The 27,902-nt window shown below is 38.6% G+C and overlaps 1 protein-coding gene across 5 annotated transcripts in view; it reads right to left on the bottom strand.

Moving 5' to 3' along the window:
* The window catches only part of shakB (shaking B), a 173,011-nt gene that overhangs the window by 24,576 nt on the left and 120,533 nt on the right, over positions 1-27,902 (bottom strand). For 3 of the 5 annotated variants that reach the window (XM_070997805.1, XM_017081651.4, XM_070997806.1), the window contains 3 exons: positions 17,306-17,462; positions 3,936-4,069; positions 3,677-3,866 (listed from right to left, as the gene is read on the bottom strand). In XM_070997805.1, coding sequence (XP_070853906.1) covers positions 3,677-3,866; positions 3,936-4,069; positions 17,306-17,462 — 481 coding nt within the window. Of the gene's footprint in view, positions 1-3,676; positions 3,867-3,935; positions 4,070-14,771; positions 15,670-17,305; positions 17,463-27,902 lie in introns of those variants that run through there. The other 2 variants (XM_017081653.4, XM_036820826.3) reach the window with 2 other exon arrangements.

The following is a 27,902-nucleotide window of genomic DNA, read 5'->3' as shown; positions in this document are numbered from 1 at the left end:
CTCTGCATAATTCGGCCATTAGGCGATGTTTTTGCTGGCCCTGGTTTTCCGGGGATTCTGGCAGACATTGAAGCGGCGTAGACAATGTCCGGAAAGAGCCTTGCCTTGCCTCATTAATGCACCCGAAAAACATTACCCGGATGGCAAATGCATGAGTACTTTTCCGATTCTCCGCCATTGGGCCCAGCGCCAAATGATGCATTAAAATGAAAGGGAGGAGGGCCCCGAAGAAAAGAAACATGTTAATTATATCTCTTGGACTTGAGAAAGGTGTCTCTGTTTGTTGGAGGTTATCGCAGAATTCGGGGCTTACTAAAATGTGTAGAAAACATAGCTATAACCCTTAAAGGACCGATTCCTCAATGTCATGTCAAGTTGAAGTTTGTTATCTGCCAGAGAAAGCTTGGATTGGTTTGGAAAAGACAAAATCGTTTTCTCAATGTTAAATTTACTTTAAGAAAGACAACTCTTCAAACAAGAACTTAACTTAACGATAAAAGTTAATAAGACATTGAGAAATCGGCCCCTTAATATATCATCTAACGCGTTTCAATAGGACTTCATTTTATGTTAATTTTTTAATTCAGTTCTCTTTGCTGGAGAAGACACATATTTCTTTCAAGACAGAAAATACAATAAAATCAAGCGAATTAAGATGTTCCTTTCGAGAACCGAATTAGATACAAAGGAATAGTGATCCCATAAAACTTGTGGTTATTGGGCTGATGAATATCTGGGGAGTCGTTTCCCCGGCCACTTTCATGTAGTTTCTCGTTTCCGAAACAAACACTTTGATGGACTGCTCGATGATTTGTTGGACCCCTTTCGGCACCTCCCCGATCTTTAGCTTTATCTGTATGATTTTATGATCGACAGGGAACCGCACACGCGGATTTTATGAGGAATGTCAAATGGTTGCGTCAGTTCTTGTTGCGATCCGAAAGAAATATGATTTGTAAGATTGGATATCAAAAACGGTTTAACGAGCTCTTGTATATGCCGCTTGTTATTCTTTTTTTCATTTGGGATTTCCCCGGGGGCGGCAGGTGGTGAAAAGAGGGCGGGGGAGGCGGAGGGGCACCACACTCGCCACATAAATTATAATTTTTTCAGCACTCGGTCGCTCAGCGGGACGGTGGCGTAAATAAATAAAATTAATGGAAATATCAAGCACACTGCGCATAAAATTGATAAAAGACGCTCGCGTCTCCCGAATTGGAAAGAGTTCGGGAAATTGAAAATTGGGGAAAAAGCAGAGTCCCCGCCCATCGGTTTGGGTTTAAACGGGGTCAAGCGATTGTATTCTGTGTGTTTTTTCTCCCCCGTTCTTAACAAAAATAGCGCAGACAAAATATAATAACAGAGCGCACAGAGCTGGAAAAACTGGAGAAAGCGAGGCGTCCCAAAATAGTTCTTGCATCTTTTTCCGGTGCAGCAGAGGCAGCAGCAACATCGCTGCCCCGCAGCAACATGCAACGTGGAGCAACTGCAACTGCAGCGTCTGTGCCGCATTAATGCATCATATACTCGATTCTACGGTTTTGCGGCCAAACAAAAGAGACAACGCCTCGAAAAGTGCGAAAGGTCATTGTTGCCGTTGCTAGTGGCTGGTGGCTGTTTTTGGTGTTGGTGCGGTTACAATTATTTCCAGAGATATAATAATTTTCCCCAGGGATCGGCTAGACGGCCTACTTCGTTTGTCTCATGCGTCAGAACAAAATTAGGGACCAATACTATTTTAGAGACTGGGATTAGGGCCCGAGCCACCCTGAGAAGTTCCTTAATTTATCAACATGGTATAACCAATCGTATATCACATGATATTTTTTAAAATTTATTAAAATGCATCCCATTTGTTTCCGGTTTTCCCTGTGTTTATTTTTTAAAAACACTTTTAACTTTAAAACAAGGTCCTAAGATTATTTTTCAAGTCGTAATTTAGTCAGCTCAGGGTGCAAAACAAAAAGACCGATTGCTATGAGCAGCTAACAAGGGTATCGATCCATATCACCGATCCGGAAATTTATTTTTTGACCCATTTTCGCATTTTTTGTAAGGGGTTGTATCATCTATTTTTTTCGAAAATTTTTCAAAAACTAAAGTTTGAAGATTTAAATGCCAATCGATTGGGAATTTAATTACGAGCTCAACGAGGTATCACATTCCTTAATCTGACTTCATTTCGCAATTTGTCGACCAAAATACTGATTTTTTTTGTGCAAAAATAGGGAACTTAATTTTTTGACGAAAAATGCGTTATTTTTAGGCCGTTTTTATGTCGTAATTTAGTTAAATCGGGGCGCACAACAAAAAGACCGACTGTTATGAGCAGCTAACAACCAAGGCTATCGATCCATATCACAAATCGGGAAATTTATTTTTTGACCCATTTTCGCATTTTTTGTAAGGGGTTGTATCATCTATTTTTTTCGAAAATTTTTCAAAAACTAAAGTTTGAAGATTTAAATGCCAATCGATTGGGAATTTAATTACGAGCTCAACGGGGTATCACATTCCTTAATCTGACTTCTTTTCGCAATTTGTCGACCAAAATACTGTTTTTTTTTGTGCAAAAATAGGGAACCTTATTTTTTGACGAAAAATGCGTTAGTTTTAGGCCGTTTTTATGACGTAATTTAGTCAAATCGGGGCGCACAACAAAAAGACCGACTGTTATGAGCAGCTAACAACCAAGGCTATCGATCTATATCACAAATCGGGAAATTTATTTTTTGACCCATTTTCGCATTTTTTGTAAGGGGTTGTATCATCTATTTTTTTCGAAAATTTTTCAAAAATTAAAGTTTGAAGATTTAAGTGCCAATCGATTGGGAATTTAATTACGAGCTCAACGAGGTATTACATTCCTTAATCTGACTTCATTTCGCAATTTGTCGACCAAAATACTGATTTTTTTTGTTAAAAAATAGGGAACCTTATTTTATGACGAAAAATGTGTTATTTTTAGGGCGTTTTTATGTCGTAATTTAGTCAAATCGGGGCGCACAACAAAAAGATCGACTGTTATGAGCAGCTAACAACCAAGGCTATCGATCTATATCACAAATCGGGAAATTTATTTTTTGACCCATTTTCGCATTTTTTGTAAGGGGTTGTATCATCTATTTTTTTCGAAAATTTTTCAAAAATTAAAGTTTGAAGATTTAAATGCCAATCGATTGGGAATTTAATTACGAGCTCAACGAGGTATCACATTCGGTATTCTGACTTCATTTCACAAGTTGTTAACCAAAATACTGATTTTGTTTTGCGCCAAAAATAAGGACCATCATTTTTTGGACGAAAAAACGTTATTTTTAAGCCGTTTTAAGTAATTTGCATTTGCTAACTTGACAAGTGTATATTCTCATAGCATAGTCACATACATAAATTTTGGTAATAAGAAATGTAAAACAAGTCGAATTTCGAAAGACAGCGCCTCACAAGGATAGCTTTTCAAGCTTTTTGATTGCTTCTATGCTTAAAGCATTTTCACAAATTTTCCGAAAAGCCCAAAGCTACCAATTTTTCCCAAGTTTTTCCACCAAGTTTTCCCACCCAGGCAGAGCTTTCATTCGCTTTTAGACAGTTCTGTTACCACAAGCTAAAGCTTTCGGCCTTAATCATTTTTAAGAAAGGGATACGATCTTTGAAAATACTATGTACTAGTACTTACCTGAAAAAATAGTGTAAACGCTACCCATTGATAATATTTTGTGTGCTTTATTGTTAGAGGCCCGCGGCCCTGTGAATTGTGAACTCCGGGAAAAGGCACCTCGGAACCTTGCTTTTTCATAAACGCATCGACCACTGTATACGTTGAGTGTATCCAACAATATGTGTTGAGAACATCTTCGGGAATGTCTCTGCAATCGATGGAATCGCATTAATCGGTATATATCTAACAATCAGAAATAATCGAAAATATCGCTCACCTTGTATGTACACAGTCTATGGGATTTCCTACGTACTGCCGCGTCGTCACAGCAATCGAGAACGTGATCAGTAATATAACCGTTGCGTTGGTGTGCAGGCGAAAAACAGGTGAATCGATTTTGACATGAGACACCTGTTGTCGGTTGTTATCGATGCGTTATTGGAGGTAACCGTGTTTTGTGTGTAATTTGTTGGGTGGTTGGTTTGTTGGTTGTTTTTTGGTGTTTTTCGGTGGGGATGAAGAGAGAGAGCATTATTATTGGATGTCTTGGCAGATTTTTAAGTTACATAAGTCCAAACAAAAAGGTAACCCAAAAAAGTTAAACGAAAACGGATGATGAGAGAAGTCTCTTGAACGCAAAACTTTTGCTATATGTCTGTTCTGAATGAAATCGAGAGGACTGCTCTCGGGTGCTTTATCATATGGGGTTATATATCTGGTTATGTACATTCATAAGCAATTTCTTTTCCGCTTTCAGGGGTCCTTACAATTAGCTAACTCACTTATCGATAAATATAGGGGGCTCCCCATCCGCCTGCAATCTGAAGTAATATGTTTTCTACAGATATAAATTCTTTTTACACATATGTCGTTCAAGTTGCGGGCGAAGTGGAAAGTTTTAAGATTAATGCGAAATAAATACAATTTGCTTTTGGAAGAATTCTCGAATTCATTTCGGCTTGGCTTTTGTTTTTCTTATGGCAGGTAAGTATAGTAAGGTGTCACAGCAATTGTTTCGACTTCCTCAGCTAGCTTAAACATTCCTTTCTTTTCTGGTATCAAATCAAAACTCAAGAAAGAAAAACTAAGTTTTATGTGTATGAGTAAGAGATAGAAAGAGAGAGAGGTGTGAGAGAAACGAAAAGTGATTGAACTGCTGGGAATGCAAATTTTCGGTTTTTTTTTTTGCATTTAAGGCTGATATATAAATTACAGATCGGTAGAAATGAGGATTATTTTCAGAGTAGGAAAACTTGACCAGTTTTTGGCCGCCATGTAGAATTTTTAGCTAAAACCAATCAAAGTACCCTGCAGATTTCGTTATCGAATGGGAATTTTTTCGACTGATTGATAGATTTTAACGATGACCACTTAATCGATATTTATCAAAATGTAATCGCTTGACTGACTGACTGACTGGCTGACTAGTTATGGCTGAGAAATCAAAAGGAAAAACACAGAGTTTAAAAGGAGAGACCTGTGAAATTTCGATAATGGCTTGGTTCAGAATTGATTTGATTTAGAATCGATTTAGAATGCAGATTGGTTGGCTGAGTGGTTAAGTGAGTGGTTTAAGTTCAGTGGTTTCAGTTGAATTCAAATTTGGAGTGGTGGTTCGTTTGTGGCGGCTTTAGCGAGGTGAGTTTCGTGAGCTGAGCTGTGGTGAGAGACATACTTTAAGAGGTGAATACTGAATACTGCAGTGATCAGTGATAAGTGATCAGTGATCAGTGGTGCCACTTGGTGGTGAGTTGTGATCTGTGATCTGGGTGGTTGGGTGGTTTAGTGGTGTCTTTGGTGGTGGTGGTGTGGTAGAGTGGTGAAACTGAGAACGCGAGAGCGAGCGAAACAGAGATATAGTGAGATCGAGTGAGAGTGAGTACAATATAGAAACAAATTGAATATATAAGTAGTTGAATGTTAATTGAATTAGGTATACGTGGTGAAAAATCTAGGTGAGTTTGAAATTGAATTGAGCTGAATTTAATTTAATTGAATGTGGCGAAAATGTACGAGAACTGCTTATATAATATGGTTTAAAATCGGTTTACGTTTAATCTAGTTTTTAGGTAAAATCAAACACAATACACAAGTTAGAGTGAGACAAACAGACATAGAGAGCGAGAGAGATACATATATTATATATAGGCGTATATATTAACTGAGAGAGTGAGAGAGATAGTGTGTGTGGCAAAGAGAGAGACAGGTAGCGCGGCAAAGCTGGGTTCTAGGCTTAAGTATGTTCAGATTTTATATTCGTTTTAGTATATTTAATAGCCCAGATAGACGTCACATTTTATATGGGGCCTGGCCGTACTTTCAGGTGGTTTTAATTTTTTTTAGCTCTACCATTTCAATCTTTTTTTTAGCTTTACAATTTTGATTTAGTTACAACAAGTATTAGGTTCTTGGGTATACTTCGTTCTGGTTAATTTTGAAACACAAAATCGCAATGTCAATTACATCTGGGACTGAGAGCATACAGCTAGCTATTAGTTATATAAAGATATAAATATGGTATGGTAGTTTGTTTTGTTTCTGTTGGATCTCTGTTGTTGTTGTTTAACTGGTTATTGTTGCTGTGGAGTCTGGAATTGTATCTTGTAGTTTGGAGTTTTTGGTTTCGAGTTGGTAGTTTGTAGTTTGGAGTTTGGAGTTTTTTGTTGGTTGCGGCTTATTTCTTTCCTGGTTTCGGTTTACTTTCTTGTTATATATATATACGACATACGATACTTAAAGCTGTCAGAGATACATACATGTATATAAATATAGAGTGTGGTTTATTATCTTTAAGTTGCTTTATTTGGTTTGGTTTTGGTTTTGTTTTGGTAACGCTTGCTTTTCATTTGCATTTAAGTCTTTTTTTGCATTTTGCATATTTTGTTTGTGAGTGGGGTCGTGAGATTGCGTGAGAGAGAGAGACAGAGTTTGTATTTGGTGAGTAAGTGAATCCGTGATTGAGTGATCAAGAGAGATAGATAGTGAGTAGGTTTATATAGGTTTATTTTAGTTCAATTTATTTTGCTTTAATTGTCGGCATTTAATTGACTTCGTTTTAATTTTAGTGTACTTATGCAGATACAGATACAGAGAAAGAAATATGGCGGTCTTTAGTTTTTGCAACCGACGGCGATTTAACTGGCCATTACAAAGAGGGTAGAGAGAGAGACAGAGATAGGGCTTCGGGCTTTCGGATAGAGACAGAGTGATTGTGAGTTAACGTGACAGAGAGAGACAGAGCGGCGTGATTCGTGAGACAGAGACAGAGCGTGAGATGGGAAACTAATTTAGTTTTCAGGAATCCCAGAAATCTCCGGAGACAATGCCTTATTTGTTCAAAAGTAGACTACCTTATTTAATTTAATATTAAAAAAAAACCTAAACATGAAAAAAGAGTACTTTATCTATTTTATTATTCAAGTTTGACTTAGAAATTACTAGTGTTCTAAAATCACCTAAAAGTAGGCACCAATATATTTTGAATTCGCTAGTGATTTATGTGGCATTTCAATAAATACAATTCATGAGAAGTACTCTAAAACTAAAAAAAAGTACAATTAAGTTTAACAATATTTTAATCAGAACCATGGCAAAATGTAAGACTACAATGAATTTCTACAAAGTCGGATTGTCAACTGCCTACTTTTGGGCAAACAAAGGGGAGATTTGAAGCAGCCAGAGATTTCCAGAATAGAATCAGGAGGGGATTTAAATCAGGATTTTTAGCTTTCATAGTGTGCTGGCGTGTGTGAGCTTATCTCGGCATTTGCTAATTTGATGCTGATTCGTGACTTTGGTGACTTTTGGTGATTCGTGACTTTGGTGAACTCGTGATCGTGATCGTGACTTGGTGTTTGTTCGTGTCCTGTGCTTTTGGCGTGTTTCACTTTTAGCTGTTTTTGCTGTCTTTTTGGAAATTGCTTAACGTTTTGTTTGGCATTAAGATTTTGCATGACGCATTGTATATTTGCTGTTGTAGTTCTGTGGTTTTGGTGATTTTGGTGAGAGGCAGAGGCAGATTTTTGCATTACGTTCATCACAATTGGCACAGTATAAATATATTTTTTTGGTTTGGTTGGCGTGAGTTCTGGTGGGATGTTGGGTCCAAATTGGTAGAGTTTTTTACATTTAAATTAGAAGAGGTCAATCTTTAGGTGAGGCGTTTACTTTTGGATTTTTGGGTGTTTTTCTCATAGATTTTTTTTTTGCACTTTTCAGGGCTTGGACTCGGGTTCAAACACACACTATACAAAAAAACACATCTCATATCAACGACAGAGAGGGCAACAGAGAGAGAGAGAAAGAGACAGAGAGAGTGGGGCAGAGAGAGAGAGAGCGAGATGGGGAGTGAGCTGTGGAGAGAGACGGAGCGATGATCTTTGGAAGGCGTAAATCAAAAGTAAAAGTAAAGAAAACCATAAAGCGAAAGTGTCTACGTAACGAAATCGAAACGAGCCAAGAAAATGGGAAATGCGCGCACACATAAAACTGAAACAGGCCAAAGGGAGGGGATTTTCCGCGGTTGGGAAAGCTACAGTGCGCCCCATGCAGTTAGGACTGTGCTCTTGATTCTATAGACAGTCCATTGTTGAGATTTTCAAACACCTTTACACTTTTAATTCAATATATTGCCTTATTACTAATCATATTTCGCAGTTAAAGCAGCACATTTTAATTAACATGAATATTGTTTTGAAGTCAGTGGTCTGTGCTTTTCTCCATTGTCTTACTGTGGAGTACCCTATTTCCGGGGGTGATTTCAAATTAAATTCTTAGCCTCTGCTGGAGATCCCCGAATATTCGACTAACACCACCCTCGGCACGCACTGTTCGCCGATCCCCCGCCTCAAGGAGTCGAAAATCCTTTGACCAACCCAATCTGGCCGAGTGCACCCTTGGGTTATAATGGAATTCAGCCCAAGTGGATGAATGGATGAATTGCCCCAACCTCCTTTCGTTCGACGCCCATGTGTGGCAAGGGTGTAAGAAGTAAGTAGTAAGTAGCAAGTAGCATGTGTAATAAGTATCATGTGCGCTGGACTGACTTACTCAGGGCTGATTAACGAAATGAGGGCCAGAAGACTCTTCCCCGGCTGACTGACTTATGCCCAGTAACCATAACAATGAATTTTATGCCCCCTTTCGCAGGGCGCACCAACCCACCCCCTTTTCGCCTACTGGTAACTGCCACTGACTGTCGACTGTTAGTGCCACTGCTGCTACACAGAGAGAAGAGCATTCACATTAACTCCTATTATTTATTTGGTCTAAGAACAAAAAATTGGCAACGGTGTCAAAATTATGTAAGTAAATTGAAAACGTTATCTTTATTGCATTCTTTTAGGCACCTTAATATGTGATTTCATATCTTTAGTAGTTTCTGAAAAGATTTCAAATAAAAATTGTAAAATCTTTTAAGCCCAATTAGCAGAAAAATTATAGTTAAAGGTATGCAAGTAAAGAAAATGGAGCAACTTTGTGTAGCATCCTTTTAGGCACCTTCAAAAGAGAAATCAAATAAAAGTTTGAAAATCTTACACGCTAATAAAACCAACAATTTTAAATTGAATGTCAAGATATACAACTAACATTTCTCTCTGTGCATACGGCGAATGGGGGCTCAGTGGCTTCGGCTCGTTTCTGCTATTAGAACAACATTGGCAATATATTTGGGGCAATAAAAATAAGCTTTTGCTACAGCTACAACGAGGAGGCACTGGCACTGGCTTTGTATTTGTACTTGCTGCCCCGTATTTGTTATTGTTATGGGTCCTGCCGCAGTGCTTGCCACTTACGCTTCATTAGGATGCGTCTAAGAACTCTTGCAGCCAGTCAATAATAAATTGAAGCCAGCTCCCTCGGTCTTCAGAAGCTGACTTTCAGTTCCAGGAGGAACTGGTAGCTGGTAGCTGGGAGCTTCAGATTCAGAGCTCCAAGTGCCTGGTGGCAATAAACAAGCAAACAACAAGGACAGATACACATCAGTGGGCCACGCCCCTTCCCCTCCACAAAACCGCCCCCCGGTTACACATCATTGGAGTTGACTTTAAATTGGCGACTAAAACGAACAATTGGCCCCGGGAAAATTCAGCAAGAGAACTCAACAGAGAACCAAAAAGGAAAAAAAGGGGAGAAACAGGCTTTTTTCAGGGGGAAGTGTTTTGTTTATTTTGTGTATTTTGGGTATCAGTTATCGGGTTTTTATTTTTACTTTTTTTGTTTCAGTCAGCAGGCAGACTGGATGCTTTCACTTATGCAAGATACAAATACATGGGATTATAGTAAGATATTTATAAATATATATATATAGTATATACTGTTGGGTGTTTTTTTTTCATTGAAGTTGGTGTTAAATAAGAGGTGTTCTTTGGTGTGTGGGTCAAACCATTTGTAATCGATTTGTGATTTTCAATTCATTCTCCGGCCGTTGGGCGACTATTTACACAAGTCCAGGCTTCGGGGCTTGGGTTTATTAAGGTCTCGTTTTAAGACTAGTTACTCAATTTACTGGGTATACAAATCAAACATTTTCAACGTGCCACAACAAAAGCGAAAAAACTTAGGAAAAATATTTATATTGCTCTACGTGCTCATCATTTTTGTACAAAAATTGTTTTCAGAGTGAGAGAGATACAGAGATAGAGAGAGACAGGACAAAAAGATAGGGGTGCATGCTTCACGGGATTTTTCACAGCCAGGGTTGCCAGGGCTGGCCAACAAAATGCAAACAACAAGGTCAAGCGTGGTCAATCGGCAGCAAAATAAGTGAAATTCTTCAGTTGGATCGCTGCTTACTTATAACTTATACGTATTTATTGTATGGTACATGGGTAGTCATAGGTGTATATTATATAGTGTTCACAGTATCATACAGTTGTAGAGTGGTAAAAAATCAAATACGAAAAAAGTGTGTCAACTCGATGTTCTTCTACTTTGTGTGTGTGTATACTTTTAGCTTTTGCTGGTATCTGTGGCTCAAGTTGCAAAAGTATATAGAATAGTTTGATATTATTTTGAGTATAGTATAATATTTAGTTTAGCTTGAAGTAAATAGTTTTTCGATTTGGTTAGTATATATGCGGTATATTGGTAGTATACGGTATAGATATGTTCATGTCAACTGTGGGGTTTGCATTGGTTTTGGTTTTTCGCTTTTGGTACATATTTTTGGGAATATTTCACACTTTTTTCTTTTAGTTGATCATATTTCTTTTTATTCTCGTTTATCGAAATTTCAAAAATGATAACAAAAACAAATCTCAATAGTTCTGAACTGAGTGAGTGAGTGAGATACAAAGATACATAGAGCGGCGCACGCTCAGTGGGTGGGCGTGAAAAAACAGAGAGTGTGGAAGAAAGAGATATATATATATATAGAGCGGGGAGGAGAGAAAGGGACAAGGCGACGCCTTTGCTGATTTCTACACAGAAATTGCTCGATTGCCAACATATATGCTGCCTGTCCGTTTAGCAGTTGGTTTTTTTTCGTATGGATTATCGGTTTTTGTTAATATATATATCGTATATAGATCGCTTTTTAGTTAACCAAATTTAATACAATTGAATTGTACACACACAGGCGCACGCAACACACGCACACACACAAAAACATTGAAATTAGCATTTTTAAAGTGAGAGACAGAAAGAGACAGAGAAAGAGATGGATAAGAGTATTTGGTATTTTCGGTTATTCAGTATTTTCTGGTATATTTATTAAGGGGTGGTGTGGTGGGTGGGTTTTGCGGTTTGTGGGGAGTGGTTCGTTTCTGGTCTGGGTTTTCTTCCTCTTCTTTGTCTTTAGTGGGTAATACTGGTACGGTACTCTTTTTAAGGTTCCAAAAACAAAGAGTTCGCAAAAATGCAAGCCGAAAAAGAATACTGTTGCATACTTTTTGGCTTTCGAACTGGTACTTTTTGCTATTTTTCGTGATATTTGTTTATACTTGATTATGGTTATTTGGTATTCAGCTTCAGTTTTTTTTTGGCATTCGACACAAAAAAATCATTCGTTTACATTTGGCTTCTCTGGTACTTTTTTATTGGTATTTTTTGCGTTTTCAATCAATTAAAATTGCACATTTTCAACAACATCAACAACGACAACTACTTTTTGGTATTACGAGTAATATTTATTGTTATTTTTGGTTTTGTTTTTGTTTGTTCCTTTAGATATATATAGAAGTATATGTATGTTAAGATATGCATATAAATATATATATGAATATATATGTATATGTATGTAAATTGAGTATGGTATATTATAGATATATTTATTTTGAGTACGAGTAGATAGGTTTATAGATATATATAGATGGTGTAGAATACGATAGTTGTTGCTTCTGCTCGGCTCATATCCATCGATCGCTTATCGGTAATTGAAATAAAAAAAAAATTACCAAAAAAAACGATTACTAACCAAACGGTAGCACAATTTCAAATCAATAACGCTTGACGATTACAGTTACTGAAAAAACAAATAACAATTTTGCTTGCTCGCAATTGCTCGGTGATTCATCGATCGTAAGAAATTAAAGTATAGAAACAATAATAATATTACAATATACGTCTACACCGATATATACGTACAACTGATTACACATACACATACAGACAAGCATACACATACACAATGCGACATACTTATGTTTGGTTTAGTTATCAACACTCATATATGCTCTCGCACGACTGATTTATCGATAAGTGAGCTAATCGTTAATATAAGTCAGGCTTGCATTTTAATTAATCGAATTGGAACAATGTAAAGAAACGTTTTATTGAAAGAATCAATTTACTTGTTGGTGATCGCAAAACTTCAATCAAAAATGTGTCTTTAAGCTTAAAATAAAATCGCAGATTGCAAAATGAGTTGAACAGGACAAAATAATAGAATAATTATGTTACTTGATTACTTTTTATGCGATCTTCGAGCATATATGTGTGCTGATATATATCTGGCTTAGTTGGTAGTTAAAGTAGTTTGCACTTGATATTACGAATATGGATACAATACCACAAATGCCGCAATACGAGATATTGATTGATTACGATACGTTACGGGTATTAGCACTGCTTGCTTGCTTGCTGAGATCTGCCGATCGAAACATTTCCGTGTACGTTACGCTCAAGTCACTACGGGGATATCCGGCAAACAATACAACAAATGATACAGTTGGTACAGTACAAGTAGCATTATGGATATAGATACGAGTATGCATATTATAAAACACAAGAGACTGCAATTGATTGAGTTGTTGCGTACAGTTTTCGGCTTAAGACACGTGCAAGTTGTATTTTTTTCTGGGGGATTTGGGTCTCTTTTTTGGTATCGGTATTGTTGGAAGTTTTTTTGGGGGGCTTTAACTACTTGATTGGGGGCAGGGCAGCAGAAAGAACGGGGTTGGTGAGAGAACTTAGGGCATTACTGGAACAAAAGATCATCACAAATCAAAAGTTTATTTTGGGGTGTGCGCGGTGTGGGGTTTCAACAAATTTTCACTTTTCAATTATGGGGTTGCTTCCTGCCTTTTTTTTATCGAATTTCAAGAATGGTTAAAGGTTGTTTATCTAGACTTCAGGTACGGTACGGGGACTATCTGGACTTAGAGAGAAAGAGTTAAATAGAGAAAGTGAGAGTAAGAGACGGAGAGAGCGGCAAAGAGAGAAAGAGATACATAGGGGTTATGTTTTTGGTTCTTGGCGATAATTGTTCCACATGAGGAGGAGGTTTCAAGTTTGCTCAATTTCAAGTTTGCTTTTATGTGTTTCGTTTCGTTTCATTTTCTTTTCTTTTATTTTTTCGGGCTTTAGTCGCGTTCGATTTTTGGAAAAATATATATATTTACACAGAGCACCATATACGCGGCAATAGAGCTATTTAAAGGGCTATCTTTGGTTCTCAGACTTTCAGCCATCGGGATGGATTCCTCACATTCTCCTGCCCTGAGATAGCATTTGGGTTCAGTTATCGAATTGCATTTGGTTGCTTCGATTGCATTTGGTTGACCTACTTAATTAGTTATATACGCATAAATAGTCATCGTTATTGATAGATGTGGAAAATCATAATTGAAATCAACTGAAAAAGTTAACCTTGGCTGATCGTTTTTAATCGTTTTCTTGCCAGCTTATCGTAGTCGTAATGTTTATCGGGATTGATTATCGGTTATCGCCAGGCACTCGCAACACTTTACTATACTTTTACAAAGTCTGCGTGTGTACATATGTGTGTCTGTAACTGTGTGGGTGTGTCAGAGTTACTAAAGAGAGACAGAGATATCGAGATAGATACAAAGAGAGAGAGAGAAAGATATACAAGTAGGGTTAGGGCGGATAAATCGATACAAACTTCATTTTGTATTAAATTTGATTTGGCTTTCAGCGTGAGCTTTTCATGTTTCCTTAGGTTATATATTGTTATGATTTTAATTTTTACGGAGACGTCGACAGCATATTTTGTGGTGGCAGGCGAGCAATTTGTTATCGTCGGGTTAAGGTTCTGGTTATCGTTTTTTTTCGGCGCGGTGCGGCTGCGTTTTTGATAAAATATCGATTATCGTTGATTTCTTTAATTTGCATCCCCTAATATGTTCTGTTTCTGTTCTGGGTATATCTGTTCCTTAGTCTGGAATCCTGAAATCGCGTTCTACAAGACATGAAAGTTACCAAAATATAAAGGATATAGAGAGATAGAAGGAGATGGATAGAATTCACAAAGCCAAAGCAAAGTTAAGGAAACGTGAACCGAAAAATCGTTTCAGCTAACGTAGAGCTTTCGGGGTTAAAATCATAAGCCATTAACGATAACAATGAAAACGATAAATCAAAAAGCACAATTTAAGCTAATCATCTACTTTATAACGATTTATTTATATATATGCAATACTTATAAGCAAAAACAAGGCGTAGATCAAGTGTGGTATAAAAGAAAGAGAGAGACTAAAAGAGACGGGGCGGGCAGGACTGGCGAGATAGGCTGAGATAGAAAGACAGGGAGAGAGCGATAGGTCCCTATTGAAGGAAATCGATAGAGAAACCGAGCGGAAGTTCGATAGTTTCGGGAGAGTGGGTGGTGAGTTTTTAAAATGAGAACTAGTATTTCTTGACTTGTAATTACCATTTTCTATCACTTTGCTCTTCGTGGGGGGTGGGGATGGATGGGCGTGGGCGGCACCGCACACACACGCGCACACACACACACACCGCCAGCAGTGGTTCAGAGCCAGTCTATCGGCTATCGACAATTGTTATCGCCGCCGCAACTGCCGCTTGCGTTGAGATCGCTTTAGATATCGCTCTTAGTTCGATTTATCGCTGGTTCGTTGATCGTTTTATTGCTTATCGGTTATCATTAATCGATGAATTGATTTGATTTGGTTTGGTTGTTCAGTCGCACAAGCTAAGGCCACCTTTTCACGAGTTGCCCTGTTTTCATTTGATTTTACGATTAAATATTTTTTGATTTTGTGGTGCTAAGTTATCGCGCGTCACGTTTCGTTTTCGTTTTCTTTTTTTTGATTTGGTTTTGCAGTTTTGTAAATATGTTTTGTTATATACTTGGATATATACGTGGCTATATGTACATACGAGTTATCACAATGGTTAGCATTATTCGATCGTAGTTCATAGTTCTTGCTCGTAATTCACCGCATCTGGGACCGATGCCCATTATTACTGCCGCACTCTCAACTGTCTCTGAGATTGTTCGTCGATATTTTCGTACCAGGTAACCTTCTCTTCTGGGCAGGATCTGATTTGGAACTGGAACTGGTATTGGTATAAGTACTGCTAGTGTTATCGCAGCTGTCTATGGAGTTTGGCCAAAGGACTTCGGCTTCCCCAGCGATTGCTGATGCTGCTGCTGCCTCGGCCTCCTTGTCGTTATCGGTTATCGATCTGATGTGGATTCCGCTTCCGGTTATAGCTGCCGGCTCTGGGATGTCGCTGGGCAGGGTTGTCAGGTTTGCCTCATAGCCGCCGCTGCCGTTTCCGTATCCGTTTCCGCTGTAGTCAACCTTCACGTGGAGGCACATTCGATTTTAAGTTCGTTTCGTTTCGGTTTATGGGGATTCGTTCGGTATATAATATATAAATATATAAAGCATTTGGTATGGGTTTTAATTATGTACATAGATCGTCTCAAAACCCTATAAGACTCCTTCGCAGCTAGGCGATTTTGGGGTTAAGAGTTTTTTAAATGTGTTTGTGTTCGTTGTCTGTAGTTCTTTGGGTTAAACACGCACACAATTTGGGAGTTCTATAGATAGAGCTTAACTAAAAAATGGCTTAATAATTTTGCTTTGTTAAAAACACAATTAATCAAACAAACACACAAACAGCGAGAGGGAGACAGACAAAGATATAGTAACGATTACGGTAATATATTCATAGACTCTCCAAACATATTAGCTAATCAATCAATTACACAGCCGATTACAAACAAAAATAAAATTCAACACAGAAAGAGGCGCAAACAGAGTGACAGAGAGAGATAGAGATACAGAAAGAAAAAAGAAAGAGACAGGGACAGAGACATGTGTCTTTTGTGTGTGTGTTGGAAAGAGAGAGATAGTCCGAGAGAGATTTAGATAGAGCGATGGGAATGTTGGATGGACAATGGTTATTAATGGACAATGGGGCTCAGAAATGGGTCTCAATGAAGAATTTGCCACGTTCGAAAGAGACGGCAATAGAGGGGACGAGAAAGAGACGTCACTATCTTTTGTCCCGCCGCAGTTTTTTCATGTTGAAAATCCTACTTGATAAATGTTTTGCATATTAATTTCATTTTTTTTGCGTTCTTTTCCCCGGGTTCTGATGACCTTTTCTTGTAAATGTTCATTTGGTTTTTTTTGTTTTTATTGTTTCTTTTTGTCTTTTGTTGTGATCTTTTGAAGAAATGTGCTCACGGTAAGTACATTATTACGAGTATTGTTATCCTGGCTCTTGTTACTTTTATTTGCATTTCGCTTTATTGTTATCATCTAGGGGCCGGGTTATATGGAATGGCAATGGTTAAAAAGTCATGGCCTCTAAACTCAAAACACAAACGAAATGAGTGGTGGGGGGTTGGGAAAGTAAAAGTAAAGTGGTGGGACGAGTATTATTTTTGACTGGAATGGAATGGTCTGGGCTTGGTATATCTTTTTGCATTGTTACTCGACGATGGTTATATGGGGTTGGTCCCCCAAGTTATGTCGGTCCACAGGTATCTGTCGAGTTCCGAAGTTTACACATGGAGGGAATCGGTATTTTTACTTCATTTTCAAGGGGGGTCGGTTATAGTGTAAGATACATTTGATACTCTCGGCTTATTTGAGTTTCGTATTTGGTTTTTTTGGTTGGCTCATTAGTTACGCTTATAAGAGTGGTAGTAGTAGAGTAGTAGTACAAATAAATAGGTAGTAGAAGGTAGTAACATATTTGATTCGCTTTTGCTTTGCGTTTTTGTTTTGCGGTTTTGGTTTTTTTTTGTGACTCAAATCGGTTTGGTTTTAGAGATATAATTGATTTGATTTTGAGTTCGAGTTGATTTGTAGTAGTAGAGTAGAGTATGGTATGGTATAATCAATCAATCAACCAAAGGCGGTATAAAAGTAGAGCAAGTTCACATGGATTAGTACGGTTGTTATAAAGGAAGTGGACACTCACCGATGATCTACTCACTTGCATAAACGCATAGACGCCGCGTAAAAACTCCATATTTTGCTGCTCTTGAGAACCCTTTTTGGTTGTGCGTTGGGCCCGACTTATATACTGCTTAACGGTGTCCGCAACAAGATGTGGCTTTAGTTTGCGTGATAGAACCCTGCAAGGAAATGGATGGGTCAGAAATGTTGGGAACATATCGCCAAAATAGGTTGCATTTTATGATGGCATATAAATTTCCATCATTCTATATATATAGAAGAGTACCTAATTTTTCTGGAGGATCAGTCTCCAGCGAAAACATATTAACATTAAAATCTTAAATCAAAGATCGAATTTCGGGAAAACCTTTTTGGGTGTGCTAAGATAGGATTTTACACTGCTCGTCCCCAAAAATATATAAAATCCAAAAAATTTATAAAGATGACACACATATTATGTCGCTTTTGTAAGACGACGACACGGCAGTGGTATGTGGGTTATTCTTGGTCGAGGTCACCGCTTTTCCAGTCCACATCCCCCCACTTTCCCAAGTTTTTCCACCTCACCACTTGGCCCTCGGCTCGCAACCAAATTGAAGCGCTAAGCAAATTGTCACTTGAGAGGTGCTCGCTTTTCTCATCTGCTAAACGGAAACACTTTCCCCAGTCTTTGTGCTAATTGGCCGCACTTAGTGGCCCACCCACTTTTCCGACTCTCCACTACATAGTATATGCATATAGTTTGCGGTGTGTGAGTGTGTGTGGGCCATGAAATATGCGCAAAGGATGGTTGGAATTTTTGTGCCGGCTAATTGAAAACCTCCTCGACTGACGACTTTACGCATTGTGTGTGAATTGACAACGCAGATTACGCTTATCGTTTAATTGCCCCCAGCAACAGGGAGGCCACCCGTTTCCATTTCCATCTCTGTCTGAGTTTTCATCTTCCATTTCCATCCGACTTGCCATCTACATCTATGTATCTGCACCCTGTTCTGGCACACACTCACGCATAATTCCGGTTTTTATTAGCCAAGCTTTTAAGCTGTGACTAACCAGAGAAACGGAGATTGGGATTTACACAGGGAGGAAGATTTGTACACTTATTATATTAAGTTAGGGTGTAGGTCTATGTAGAAATGATGCAATTAAAGTTGTAATTTTTGAATACAATTGTATTCCCTTTTGTATACGTGAAAGTTGAACTTAAACTGGGCTTAGATTTTTCTTAGTGTACATCTGGCATTTGGTTGGCTGATAAAACTGAGGCTTCATTTACTACTCTATTGACTTAAGCAGCCGACAGCAAAAGCGAGCGCAGATTTTCTGTGATTTTCCCCACTTTTCTGTGGATTATCAGAGCATTTAATTGGATTCCCATGTGAGCACAAGGACAGAAGGGCCCCGAAAAGAAGAAAATATATATATGGCAAACACCAAGGGGCAGAATCTGTGGAATTTAATTCTTGAAAAATGCAAAAATGAATTCTGCCTAATGCCGCATATTCCCCGGACAAAAAGCGGCGAAAAAGAAACTAATAAGGTTAGCTCTGGGCGGGCTGGAAACGCGCATTTCCGTTTTCGGTGTGCTTCTAATTTATTATTAATGAAAAAAAGGAGAGAAGAAGGGAGGGCGGGACTGATTACTTTCCCGGGGAACATACACGAATTTAGCGCTGCTTTTCGACTTTTGAACGCGACTTCTCTGCATATTGACCCTCGGGGTCAAATAAATTCGAGTACAAAAAGAAGTAGGCGGGGGCGTGGCAAGTTCATCTTGGCTGCCGAAATTGAAAATACTTAAAAAGTATCGGCATCAGAATGTCCTTTGGCCTCTTTTGTCTTGGCCAGCGGGGCATATTGGCTTAAATGCTCTTTCGATTTAAAATTTAACAACGTTTTTAAAGAACATGGAATATTTGAGGTTCAATAATTGTCGAAAATACAGAAGAACATTATACACCATTAAAGTATCTAGTATTTTTATATCCGTTACTCGTATAGTAATTGTATTTATTGTATTTGTAAATTTTATTTATTGATTTTAAGTTTAATTTAAATTGTATTTTAGTTAGTGACATCACGGATCGTTCAAAAACATTTGGTCGGGTATTTTTATGTCGATTATTTCTGACTATAACTTTTTCACATTCTGGCACTGCCTTCGCAGTCTCATTACGATTCTAAATAGCGTAAGGACAGGTTTGTTCCTTTTTGTGTTGAAATTTTATTTGACCTTTTGGTTGGGGGCCAAGTCCTTTAATTTATTATTGTTTTCTTAACCGCGTTCACCTTCTGCTCGGGCACCCCACACCATGGCCCGCAGGATTTTTCCTTTGGTTTTTTCGGCGGTTTTGGTTTGTTTTTCCTCGGCTTTTGTTTTGTTTTCTCGCCTGACAGGCGTAACAGAAATGTTAAATTGCGAAAAAATAAATCTTGAAATTGACTTTGTGCAGGGTTCGTTTTGTTTTGGTCCCAACCGCCTTTTTATATACATATATATTTTTCGGTTTTTGTTTTATTTATTTTGTTCTTTTTCAAAACTGTCGCCTTTTTGAGTTGTTGCTGACAGCGTGAAAATCGAGATAAATGTGTTTTCACTTTCCCACTCCGCTTGCCATCGCTTGTTGGCGGTTAAAAGAACAGTTTACTTCATTCGCAAGAGGAAGGGAGACCCAAAAAGGTAAAGGTGAAGAAATTGTATTTAAAGATTGGCATCAGTGAGGGTTTCTGGGGGAAAATGTCGCTCAATTCATAAACATGAAAGCGCAGAGACAACATTATCTGGTAAATACTTCCTGCTCGCTGAAAAATGCAAACCTTTTTTATTCATTAAAAGTAAATATTGGAAAATATTAATATTAGGAGAAAAATATTTTGTATTGGGTTTTTTGCCATATGTACTTGTTGAGAATAAAACATTTTCCAACGAACAAAAATTATTGTTTCTTTGTCATCATTTCTGGGTACTTCATAAACTCTTGGATAAATATTGCGAAAAATGAAAAAGTAAAGAGCAAAATTGTCTCTTACAGTAACGATAAGAACCAAACTTTATTTAAGCACATTATTTCCAAAACGAAATACCATATGATATATTTTTACGAATTAAATACCATAACACACAAAGTTAATTTGTTTTAAGATTTCCTCAATTTACTCTGCAGCTTTACTTTGTTTCACGAATCAAGTGAGTGTTTTCCATGTCGCCAATTTTCATGGAATAAAAGCGCCCCAAAAACTGCACACACTGCAGGCATTGCATAATGCAACGAATGAAACTGCAGCCGTTACTGAATTTGAATCAGAATCTGGATCGAAATTCGGCTGGCCGGGGGGAAATATAGTATCAGGAAGAGGGATTGTCTGGTTATTTTACAGCCGCAGCCAATTCACTTTTGCCATGTGACAGCCGAAGCAATGGAATTGCAAATTTCACCTCCCAGCTGCCTTTTTCCAATGAAGCCAGCTAATCCGGAGCTCAAGTAGGAGTTGAACGACATTTCAGGTGAAATTAATATTGAAACGGAAAGATCGAGATTTTAACTTATTGGAAAATCCAAGGAATTCACTAAATAGAAAAACCTAGATTTGACCTCTGTATGATTGGCATGGTCTCACAGAAGAAAACTCACAAGCTGGTAACACTAAAAAATAAGTTGTTCTTAATATAAATTATTAGTGAATATTACAACAAAATGCAGGTATCGCGTACCTCGATTCCCTAGCGATGCGGCGACTACTAACCGATAATTGTGCTCTTGCTGATATTTCCCGCGTACGAAGAAGCACGAGCAGCGCAGTTGCAAAAGTTAATAAGGGGAAAATGTAGGAAAACTAGAGAAAAATACAATGGAAAGCGCGGGGTAGCCCCTAAGTATGCAACAATATAATATGCTCGTGCATGTGTCAGTGACAACGAAAAGGACAGAGATAAATAAACGCGATATGGCCACAAAACCATTGGATTGCTCATTTCAGATTTTATTCTCCCTCTTCCCCTATTTCTATAAATTCTTTTTTTATTTTATTCGCTTGCCATTTTCTTGTCAGCGTAATAAGCGCAATTAGCAAGGGGAAAAGTAGTGGATGAAAATGGCAGAAGGAAAGCCACTTGAGCATGCAATGAGAAAGCAAATTAAAAGCCAAGTGCAAGTCAAGTGTACAAAGGAATATAATATACATAAGTCCTGATAATCCAGTCAATGTATAATTAATGGGGAATTAAGGGAAAGCAAAGAGCTTGCATGATAAGAAATATTATCATAGTTTAATTAATTTGTTTGATTAGCGACCTCGTTCACCCAACAACAAACCGCACATGTCAACGTGGCAACCTTCATTCTATTTTGAAAGCTTTGACAACCCTGCTGTCATTTCCCCGCAATTTTCCTTTGTTGCAACGAGACCTTCAAGATTGCCTCCTCGTCGTCCTATAATTGCTCCTGTTAACCGCCGCCAATTAAATTGCATGGAAAGCGGAAAGGGGGGGCAGCAAAGCCAATGCCAAAATAATTGTGCATAATTCCGTTTTGCATTTTACATGCAACAGCCGCCATGTGCATACGTTTTATTTGACCACGTATCTAGCGTTGAGGTAAATATATTAAAATAATATAGGGCCATATTGCATGGCCACCATCATTAGCATATTAAATCAGCGATCATTTAACTGGCTCCAATGTTTAAAGGGGGGAGCTATTCTTCACTGCACAGGGACTTCAACTACGAAGTTCTCATACTTAAAGATATATTATATGAATAAATTATATCATAAAATCACTTTCTATAAATAAAAATTCATAATAAATTAGTGATAATAATTATATTATGGCCCGCATTTCTTAATAATATTTTGAAAGGGCATTCAAGGTTCGTGTTCCACTTTTCTGCTGTCACTTTCCCTGGCCGTAAGTTTCGATTGCGACATTTTGCGCAATTTTCTGCCCTTTGTTTGCTGTTAATTAGACCACACAACCTGTCAATCTCCCAGCAAGCCAGCGAACCACCTGATGACCCCTAGAATGGTGCAGCTTAGCATGCATACCTTGCCCTACTTGCGGTTAAATAGCTTGTGGTTGAATTGCATTGAATGCAGTTCGCAGTTTGTCCTTTCTTTTTGGGCACTTATATATCTGCCCGGCGCTGGTTTAAAATCACGCTTTAAGGACATCGGGATCAGAGCACTCACCTACTAGGGAAACCCTTTATTGTCTTTTGCGGGATTTGTGCGCCAAGCCTCAAATGAGGACAACGCACTCCGCACTCAATTCCATTTAAGTGCTGCACACACACGCATGTGCAAATTATATGTACATAAAGCGTGCGAGGGTTGTTTCAGGGGTAATAATGGCCCAAATAAGCGCATGAATTGATATTGGCCTCATAAGTTGTGTAACAGAGAAGGTAACTTACATACACCGCACAATAATAGATTTTAATTAAAAATACCCTTATTTTGGCTCAATTGAATTTAGCATGGTCCCACTAACTATGACAGGTGGACTGGTCACACTGCACAACTTTCAGGAGCACCTAGTTTTACTTCTCCCATGTTCCCCAGAACAACCCCCGCCTTCAATTTTTTTCATTCACTTTGACTGCTACGAAGCGATTTCCCCCCACTTTTTCCATATGCGGTACTCTTTAACTCTGGCGCACTGCTTTCCCGTCTTTCCGCTTTTCCGACTTTCCTGCTTCAAACGGGCGACACATGAAAGTTATTACACTTATTATATGAAGAAAATAATTTTATGTGCGACCGAGAGCAGCAGAGGGAAAATTAAAAGAGAAGACTTCATTTGTGCGGCTTGCAGAATGTTGATAAGAGGCGGCCGAGGAGGGGGCGTGGCACGTGTGTGTGCAAGTGTGAATTATATGTGCGCAGGCATTATATTATATAATAATGTGTAATAATGATTATATACTCCCGCAGCGGGCCAAAAGTGGGTGAAACCTGGGCAGAAAAAGTAAGCAAAACCACACAGCAGTTGGCTGACTCATATATTTTGGCCGTACATATGATTTTCATTTGTTTTGGTAAATAAGTAAGCATGAATTTTATTATTGCATTTTCTGGCAGTCTTGGATCATATTTTTTATATTTTATACTATGATTTTCTAAGCACCATATATTTCCAAAAACTTTTGTTTTCCCCACATCAAAATCAAATAATCAAAAGTAAGTCGCTGCTGTATTTTACTTTATATATTTATTTGCTTAGCTCTACCCGTGCTCCCTAACTCCAACGCTTTGATCCCATTTCCAAAAGCCATTCTATACCCAAAATTCGTATTTTTTCATAGTTTTAAAATTCAAAGCGCGCTCTCTGTCCATAAATAATTCCCAACTAGAGTTGAGCAGTCAGCCGCAACGTCAACAACACAACATCGAAATCAAGAACAAACAACAACCGAGAAACAACCAAAAAGGCAATGGGAAAATATTTTTTAATGTGCACTTTATCATCATCATGTCAGGCTAAGCGAGGAGAGCTCTCGCCTTCTACCGAAAAAATAACAAAAATAAAAGAAGGCAACAACACAAATGACATTTATATAGACACGCCCCAGCGCCCCCAACAACCGCCCAACACCACCCACCTTTGGGGTCCCCTCCTTTTCGGCATTGTGCAAATGCTGTCCCATTTGTCAGCTGGCACAAATTTGCATAAGCGCACTCTGGCAAGCGGTCGGATGACTTATGGTTGTCCTGCCCGAAACACCAGGCCCTCTTTTTGGAGCGACCCGAGCCCCATCTCCTTCCAGTCCTGCCGCCGGAAAAGCCCCTCGAAAACCCCCGAAAACTCCCCTGAAAACCAGCACCAGCCCCCTTGTCCACTAATCTCGCGATCCAAAAACTCTCGTTGAAATTAGCTGTGAAATGCCAGCACTGCTCCAAAAGCTCTTTTACATACCGATGTTTTCGAAACCTTTGTCATATTATTGCTTTTTAATATATTAGTTATATTATCTTTGTTTTCCAGTACTCAATCCTTTCAAATACTTAACATTCATCACCCTGACAAATTTTTCATGTAAAATCACAAAGTGCAAAAAATCAAAATACCGCCAGAACCCCTTTATGTAAATAATCTTCGATTATCAACATAATATCGATAAATTGATCATTAGTTTCCCGAAAAAGTGCCGCTTTGGACCAGTGTGCCGCAGAAGAAGAAGAATGAGCGCAGAAGGGCGGCGGAAATGACATAGAAATGAAACAGAAAGCAGAAACAATGGCCACTGGTATACGGGGGCGGCTGAAAAGGGGGCGGGCCCAGCACAATGGCAGCCATCTCTCACCTCTCACCGCAAAGGTTTCGGGCCAGCACACAATGGCCAAATGACTTGGCTCCGAGAATAAGGATAAAGCCCCGATGCGATGACAATGACGATGACGACAGCAAACGGCGACAGCGATGACGACAGTGGCACAAATCCTGGTTCGCAGGACGAAAGTCGGAGTCTAACCCATATATGATATCTATATGGGTCACGGAGTTCTCTGTCGCCGCGAATCGGGGCGGAAAAGTGGGGGGTAAAAGGGCTCTCCACCCTCTGGAAAACGGAAAACCCACATAAATGCCACATTGAGGAAAAGCGGGACAAGGATTCAGCACGGTGAGGATCTGGGGTATATTTACAAATCCTGCTAGGGTGCACCAAAATTCAGTAGGTAAGTATACCTGCAAATGATAGTTTTTTAACATATTTTCAAACTAGAATTATGATGGATGATGGCTGAATAAATCAAGTAGGCTAAGAAAACACTATCTAACATTTAATACTAGTTATTAATATTTTTAAAATACAACCTTAACTTTTAACTTCCGGTTATCTATAACTCGTACATAGAAAATTAGGTTTTATTTTGGCATTATTTATAAACAGTGTGATTGGTTTTCAAATAATTTATGTAGTGAAACCAATAATTTTAAAGTTCATTGTAAGAAAAAAGGTTGAAGTATTGTGAAAAGAAGTGACTGGTTAGGCGGAAACAAAGTTGAAACAAAATAAAATAAAATAAAATGAAATAAATTTAAGCGCGGGCAGACAAAGCGAAAGAAAAATGTAGAAAAATAGCAGCATCATCGTCAGCCCAAGGGGGTTTTCCTTCATTTTCCCTTAGCTTTCCCCGATTCCATTTTCGCCCCCTCCAGCCTCCCGTGCTTGTCGTCGTCATTGTCATCGTCATTATAAGCATAATCTTTAATAAACGAGTGAACACCAGGGAACCAACTGAAGTTGGGGGTGGTGGTGGGTGGAAAAGCCGCGGGAAAACTCTCAAGCGGCCGCAAATGGACGACAAGAGGATGCCAAAAGAAAAGCGCCGCCAGGGGCCGGGGCAGTGCGATTTTTCAAGTGAACGAACTTTTTAAATTAATTTAGACATAAGCAGCTCTTTAAACTTCTGCCTCAGAGCTGGCTAAGCGGTTCGTGTTTTCCTGTTTCTCCAGCTTTTCCTTGATTTTCCCGGCTTTTCCTCGCCTCTGTCTATTTCTTAAGGGTTTCTCCACTCAGAGTGTGTGTGTGTATCTTCTTCTTTTTTTGTGTGTTGCAAAGTTGGTAATGTGTCTACCCGACTCAGGCTGGCCAAAAGGAAACGTAATGTACACTAAATGGATATTTAATTACACTTTTCCAAGGATCGGGCGGCGGGTTAGGGACCCCCTGTTTAAACCCCTATATATATGTGTATATGTATATAAGCAGGTGGAGCTGCACCTGGGAAAGCTTTTGAGTGCTGGGCGCTAACTGAATGGGCCAATTTGGGATGGCCAAATGGTCTTTGGCCCTAAGTGCCTGCCCAAAGTTGGCCTGTGGAAAATCGCAGAAGCATCAGTTGTCATAGGAATTAATGGGCATAGCAAATTAAATTTATGATTTATTTTGAAGCTATCACATGCCAGTTCTTAAGTCGATATACGAACCTTCCAAGTATGCCAACAATGTGCTCATTAAACTCGTTCACCTACTACCCAAACTAATAACAGGCAATTGGAATGTCGTTATTCAATGCTGTAAATTCAATTTTGAAATTCCCAGTACAAATGAGTAAAGGAAGTACTTCGGCACACATGTTAATAAAGCAGATGCCAATCGAATTACTTGCTTTAAGCAGCTTTCGGCCAGGCCGCTCCCTTTTGACCCCTGCAATTGGGCTTAAATATGCATTACCATTTGGTGAATAATTTTCTTAATTGTGCCTGCAGCCCTTGGCCTGACCTCTGCCCGCAAATGATGAATTTATTCAATATTCACTTAGGCGCATAATTAATTCCCATTGAGCCCCAGCGGCCAGCAGTGCGTATGCGTAATGAGCAAATGGGCGGTGCAGCATTTCTCTCCAGGCACTTGAAATAAAATACATTAAAATTAATATCACTTTAAAATATCACAAATACTAGGCAGTTTCTTTACCCTATAAGAAATTTGAGTGGAAAGACAAAGAAAATGGGTAATGCCTTAAGACTATAACCAATAAATTCCCATTAATCGATTCAATAATTTTTTATAACTTTTTAAAAATGTCTAAATGTGTGTTGTATGTATACCATAAATTTTTCTTTCAGTGTGCCAGTTCGTTGTGCATTGTCTGTGATGCTGAAATTTTGCAAATTGAACAGGCAATTGATATGCCAGAGATCTGCCTAACATATTCCTTATTGATTTATGCCACCCACTTGAAAACTTTTAATATTTTAATGCTCCCCCAATGTTTATTTTATTGGCCATGAACGTAAATAACTGGCCAACTCCGCCAGAGACAAGTGTGCTTTGTCCATTTACATATGTAGCCACCTATGTTATATATATGGTTGCGTATATGGCACACAAATCAGAGGGGTAGTTGGACTCCAGAGGACTCACAATGAAATTTGCATAAAGCGGTAAACAAGTGAAAGCCGTTGCGATATTAAAATGCCCAGCAGGATATTACGAAATGTGCAGCAATCGGATCGATCGATGCGGCCAGAGTTGCCACCCCCCGGCGTAAACCGCTTACGTATCGGAAGTATCGAACTGTCAAAGGGACCGCAGTATTGTCGCTTCCATCTGGCCTCAACTGGCTGCCAGTAGATTAATTTCTTAATAGCTCTCCGATTCGCATGTGCCACAATGCAGTGTCTTGTTTTCTGTTTTTTGTGTATTTTTAGGCGATTTTCACTTTAAGTTGCCTGACGTTTTGACAGCAAAATATTGTCCCTCATAGCATTTAAACTGTTCACAAGAGCTGCAATTTAAGCCGAAGAGTGACAATGTTTGTCGTGCACAACCGAGGGATTAGAATAACAAAGAATAAAGGCATGGTTTCAATATTTAAAATAAATCCCTTATATCTCTTTTATTTTTGACTTAATTAAAATCAAATACTCAACTGCTTGTTTGAAAACGTCTGAAACTGGCTTAAAGTACGGATAATTTAAGGAAAACCAAAAAATTTGCCCAAAAAAATTAGTTTAGGGGTCTGCGCATTGCTTATGAAGCTTATCACTCATACGTACTGTTGGCTTTGATAAAAATTCTAATTTATTCGAAGTTTAGTTGTTTGCTCCCCCTCACTTTTAGAATAATGCCACCAAATCAATAAGTTAAGAAGGTAAGAGAAGGGAGTA

This window comes from Drosophila suzukii, chromosome X, assembly GCF_043229965.1.
Source record: "Drosophila suzukii chromosome X, CBGP_Dsuzu_IsoJpt1.0, whole genome shotgun sequence".
Classification (NCBI taxonomy): Eukaryota; Metazoa; Arthropoda; class Insecta; order Diptera; family Drosophilidae; genus Drosophila; species Drosophila suzukii.
Note: the sequence above shows the minus strand (reverse complement) of the source record. Positions and strands in the feature narration are given on the sequence as shown.